The 4836-nt window shown below is 37.5% G+C and overlaps 1 protein-coding gene across 1 annotated transcript; it reads right to left on the bottom strand.

Moving 5' to 3' along the window:
• Window positions 1-1108: 1108 nt before the first annotated feature.
• On the bottom strand, window positions 1109-4543 carry LOC105053351 (small ribosomal subunit protein uS13z/uS13y/uS13x). The gene is made up of 4 exons (XM_010934454.4): window positions 4410-4543; window positions 4122-4282; window positions 2904-3092; window positions 1109-1477 (listed from the first exon to the last, which is right to left on the bottom strand). Exons 1-4 carry the CDS (start codon window positions 4410-4412, stop codon window positions 1372-1374), a joined length of 459 nt encoding a protein of 152 aa, XP_010932756.1. The 5' UTR covers window positions 4413-4543; the 3' UTR covers window positions 1109-1371.
• Window positions 4544-4836: the final 293 nt, after the last annotated feature.

Here is a 4836-nt window from a genome sequence, read left to right as displayed (position 1 = left end):
TTTAGGAACCTGCCATTACAACAAACCTTTGATTTGCAAAAGTGAAGATTGCTTCAGTAAACTTGTTTAGCTACAAAATTATCATTAGCTTCATTATTACTTTTCAAAACATCCATTTAGGTAGCTTAGCTTACGGTTTCAAACTTTGAAAGAACCCCGTAAACAACTGGATAGCCCTTCAAATGGATTTTTTTTTTTTTTTTTCTAACAATTAAATTGCCCTTCTGTATGTACAACCCGCAGTAACCTAACAGACCCCGTGGCAGCAGGTGAGGTGATCCATACCCCTTTAACCAGCTGGAAATAAAGAGATTCTTTCTCCTTGGGTTGACGATGAGGTGATCCATACCCCTTTAACCAGCTGGAAATAAATCCTTGGGTTGACGAATGACGGACAGTTTTTAAGCCATTTGTGCATTAAAAAGAGTGGAACCGATGAGATTTATCTTATGGTAATGAAGCTTGCCATTCTATCTATTTAATTGAAACCGACTCTGGACGTAAAACACCTTGTTCGTTTCCAATCATACAAATTTTCTTCCCCTGCATATAAATAAGGTTCCCCCTCACTGAAAAGAATGGAGTCCCTTGTTTGATGGTGAGTGCGCATCAGCCACCGTGACTTTAATGCTTCATCAATCACCGCAAACAAACGCTTTAAAGCAGGCGGACCAGTATCACTTTTGATTCTGTTAGTACAACCTATGTTCGGGTAGACAACAGCCACCTCCCCATGAAAACACCGCTTTGGTGTAAGAAAAATATTTTTCTATCAACTAGATTATCCCAATCCCAACGATCATCATGAATAAAGTAGACTAATCACAATCATCATAATTATAACGAATCTCTATTCCTGAGCAATATAAACAAACTTCAGCCATTTGGTCTCAATATAAACAAACTTCAGAAATTTGATGGAGAAAGCATTATAGCCTCAACCTCAACCAATTTGAGCCCAAATGGTTCCTTCCTCTCCGTGCGCCAGAAGCAAATGGTCATAATCACATCAAATAAGAACTTTTGTTCCACCAAACCTATCATAACATGATTCACTGGAAACAAGCTACTCAGTGGCTAACATTGTCAACTTGTCCAGAACCAATGCTTAGCAAAACAAGCTTCCAAAATGGAATTAAAACCTTATGAGCTCACCAAGACTGTTGGACATTAAAAATGAGCAGCAAACTTAGCTCACAACACCACAACAGAAAAAACACATCGAAGTCCCAGAAATTACCAGATTGTAACTAAAAAAAAAACCTGCTTGAAAACCCTCGAAAGTTCAGCCTTTGATAGAGAATAGAATTCTAATATCTGCTTGGACGTTGAAATCCCAAAAAACAACGCATACAGGTGTGGAGAGAGGCTTCATCGCTTTTTTGAAACACCAACAGTCTTTCCCCTCCTTCCAGTAGTCTTGGTGTGTTGACCGCGAACTCGAAGACCCCAATAGTGACGTAGACCACGGTGGTTCCTGCAGCAACAAACAAATGTATCCCATGAAAACTTCATGCACAGGCACATGCAACACAAATTATTAATAAAAATCTGATGAATATTTTGCAATTTCTGCCAAATGAAAAATAAAGCAATATCTGGCATTGCATTCTTTTTTGCTTGAAAATGTTTTATGAGAGGTGTTCGATGATGCAACTTCTGTGCAGCAATGTACGCTATAAATCACCATGTCCTCACAGATCTACGTCCAAGCACCATCAACACCTATATCTTGACAAAAGCATTAACCGACCATAATACTCTTAATTTGGCAATCATCTACCACAAACTATATTTCAAAAACACTCACCTCCCTCCACTTGCTGCTCCTCCCCCCAACCCCACATTACTTATAATCTTTTCTTCAGACATCTGAGATCGTTCAAAGCAGTTAGCACGTGTTCTAAAATCTAGAAGACCTAGAATTCATCCACACCACTTCTTTTTATTTCACTTATAGTTCCCCGTCTTGAAATAGATCTTGCCTCACAATCACTCCATGTCAAAGGCCAAATCTGTCTAAGAGGTGCAGGTTTTCTAATTTACAAAAGATCATGACATCAACAAATGGGAAAGATCAGAATGAGGAAACTTCAAAATTAGCCATTGCCATGCCATAAAAGAAGTCCAATCTTAAGCAAAAAATTGATGTCCCCCAAAAACAACTAAACATAAAAATGCAGGTTATTACATGGACCTAAAATTTCAAGGACTAATAAAACATGGATATCTAGAAATTGCAAAATCCTATTTGTTCAAATTTCCTCATACTCATGGTCTGGTTTCCTCATCCAAGTCTCAAGTTTTAAGCTCCACAACTTTCATCTATCGTACAGGCAATAAAAAATGATTCTAAATTATGAACTCCAGTGCAGATTTGTTCGAAGCAAAGAATCAACAAAACTATATAAGGTAAGGATCAGACAGACAGTTGTCTAATAGAATAATAGTGCCATAACATGCAAATGCGTGATGATAAAATCCCTGAAATCCATCAAATTGTTAATACTCATCTCTGCTGCATCTCAAGCCACTAGAAAATTCTATATATACTAGCCACATGTTAAACATAAAACTCATGCAAAAGCCTCAGTGAACCACCCAAAAAAAAAAAACATAAGGTCAACAGCTAAGTTTTTCTTAGTTATTTCGAGCGTAAAGCAAATATGAGATATTCACGTTCTACGCAAAAGACTAGTCTAAGGGAGAACAAAATTCTAAAATGTTGACGCTAGATTTTTGAGATGCTACAAGCTTTTCAAAAGACTAGGAAGTGCGAGACATTGTTGATACATCAAAATTTCATAAATTAATGGAAGCAATAAAAAACAAAAACAAAAGCATATATAAGCAGTACATAAGCTTGCAGCAACATCAACTAAAAGATTTCAATAGTTACCCACCTGATCTTCTTCAGGCGCTCAAGGTCATCCCTCAGCTTCATGTCCAGCGCATTTGAAACCACCTGTGAGTATCTACCGTCCTTATAGTCCTTCTTTCTGTTCAGAAACCAATCTGGGATCTTGAACTGACGGGGATTTGCTACAACTGTCATGAGGTTCTCAAGCTCTGCGGCTGAGAGCTCCCCAGCCCTAAGTAAACATTTGGCCAAATATTATCAATTGAAGAAATGAAAGACTATCGGAGAGCCACAAGGTATGGATCAATATGGAGAACATTGTAGCACAATTGCTAACTTTTCTTTAATGGAGGTGGAAGAAGAATGCCTATATATAATAGCACATATCTTTATTCAAACTAAAAAAAGCCAAGAAGACAAGAATTCATGAATCATGAATAAAAATTCATGGCTTCCCATGTGTCGGAGTCCAATGCTCTACCTTAACAAATTACAATTTGAACGAACCAGGCAAATGAGAGTCATAAAATCATCAAAGGTTCAAAGCATGGATTAAAATTATGACTTTGATTTTCCAAACAAAACCCTAAAATAAGATACAAAGCAAAACTCAAAAGATATCTTTTAAAAAAAACAGCACACAAAAAAAATAATCCATCGCATGAATAAAATCTTTTATACTTCGAATATGATCCTAATAAAGAAAAAATACCAAACGGGAAGAAATAAATGTTACAGCCAAACAGTCCAAAGCAAATCCACTTGTCGTAAAGAATGCAAAAATTCAAAAATTCATACAAGTGGAATTACAACCCTGATGTTTACATGCTGGAGGCAAAAAAAAAAAAAAACAAGTTAAAATGTCTAAAAAAACAGAGAGAGCAGCCCGTAAAGAGACAAGACCTCCACTTCATAATCCATCAAACAAATTAAAAGCCTAAAATACCGAAAGCTTCCAAAATATAAGAAAATCAAAAGTATCGCAGCAAAATGCTTTCATAATCCAATATGAAGCACAAAGAAAAAAAAAAATCCGATCTTGAGACCAGTAAAAGCAACAATCAAATTCAAATACCAACGTGTTATATAAAGCCATTAAATACAGTTCACCGACCCCAAAAACTTCGTTTAAAAAAACCATCTAAATCAAATAAAACTCTGGCAACTCAGAAAATAAAATCCTAACCAAAGGAACTGGTTTAGTCCCAAACAAATTACTTATACAAAAAGGGATCAAAAAGAAGGGAAGGCGGCAGGGCACCTCTTGTTCATGTCGACGTCGGCCTTCTTGCAGACGATGTTGGCGAAGCGGCGGCCGATACCCTTGATGGAGGTAAGGGCAAACATGATCTTCTGTTTGCCATCCACGTTCGTGTTAAGCACACGAAGGATGTGCTGGAAATCCTCGTTCGCGATCAGAGACTGCGATCCAAAAATCCCCACAAAAATTTATCCAAAAATAATGCAAAAAACACTGAAATTCAAGGGAAACGAGCGATTCAAGGTATATAAAAGAAGGGAATAGATGAGATTTGCGACATGGACCCACCATGGCGGCAAGGGTTTCTTCTCTTCGCCGGTGGGAAGGAGGAAAGGGGAAGGCGGCGATGGAGGGAAGCAGAGGCAAAAACCCTAACGCTGGGAAAGAAGTAGGGTTGTCAGGAGTACTTAATGACCCTGTTACGCTACTCCGTGGAACAACTTAATTAAGTGGTCTCAGACAGTGTGGTGATTGGACTGCTGTACATCCATCCCGTGATGGACTTTGTTAGGCCGCTTTCTCTCTCTCTCTCTCTCTCTCTCTCTCTATAACACCACCAACTGCTGTCCGCCGATTTTGCAAGATAAGGATTTTTTTTTTTCAAAATAAAAAATACGGAAAAGGACCCATTTCGTTGGGATGTATCAAATTACGAAATAATTTGATAATTTATAAAAATTATTTATTTAAAAAAATAGTTAGAAGAAAATAATTT

This window comes from Elaeis guineensis, chromosome 10 (genome assembly GCF_000442705.2).
Source record: "Elaeis guineensis isolate ETL-2024a chromosome 10, EG11, whole genome shotgun sequence".
Classification (NCBI taxonomy): Eukaryota; Viridiplantae; Streptophyta; class Magnoliopsida; order Arecales; family Arecaceae; genus Elaeis; species Elaeis guineensis.
This window is presented reverse-complemented; position numbering and strand designations above follow the sequence as displayed.

Coding starts and splice junctions, on each gene's coding strand:
- LOC105053351 (XM_010934454.4), bottom strand. Junction 3,093..4,121: donor GACGTCGACATGAACAAGAG/GTGCCCTGCCGC, acceptor ATGTTTACTTAG/GGCTGGGGAGCTCTCAGCCG. Junction 1,478..2,903: donor GAGCGCCTGAAGAAGATCAG/GTGGGTAACTAT, acceptor TTGTTGCTGCAG/GAACCACCGTGGTCTACGTC.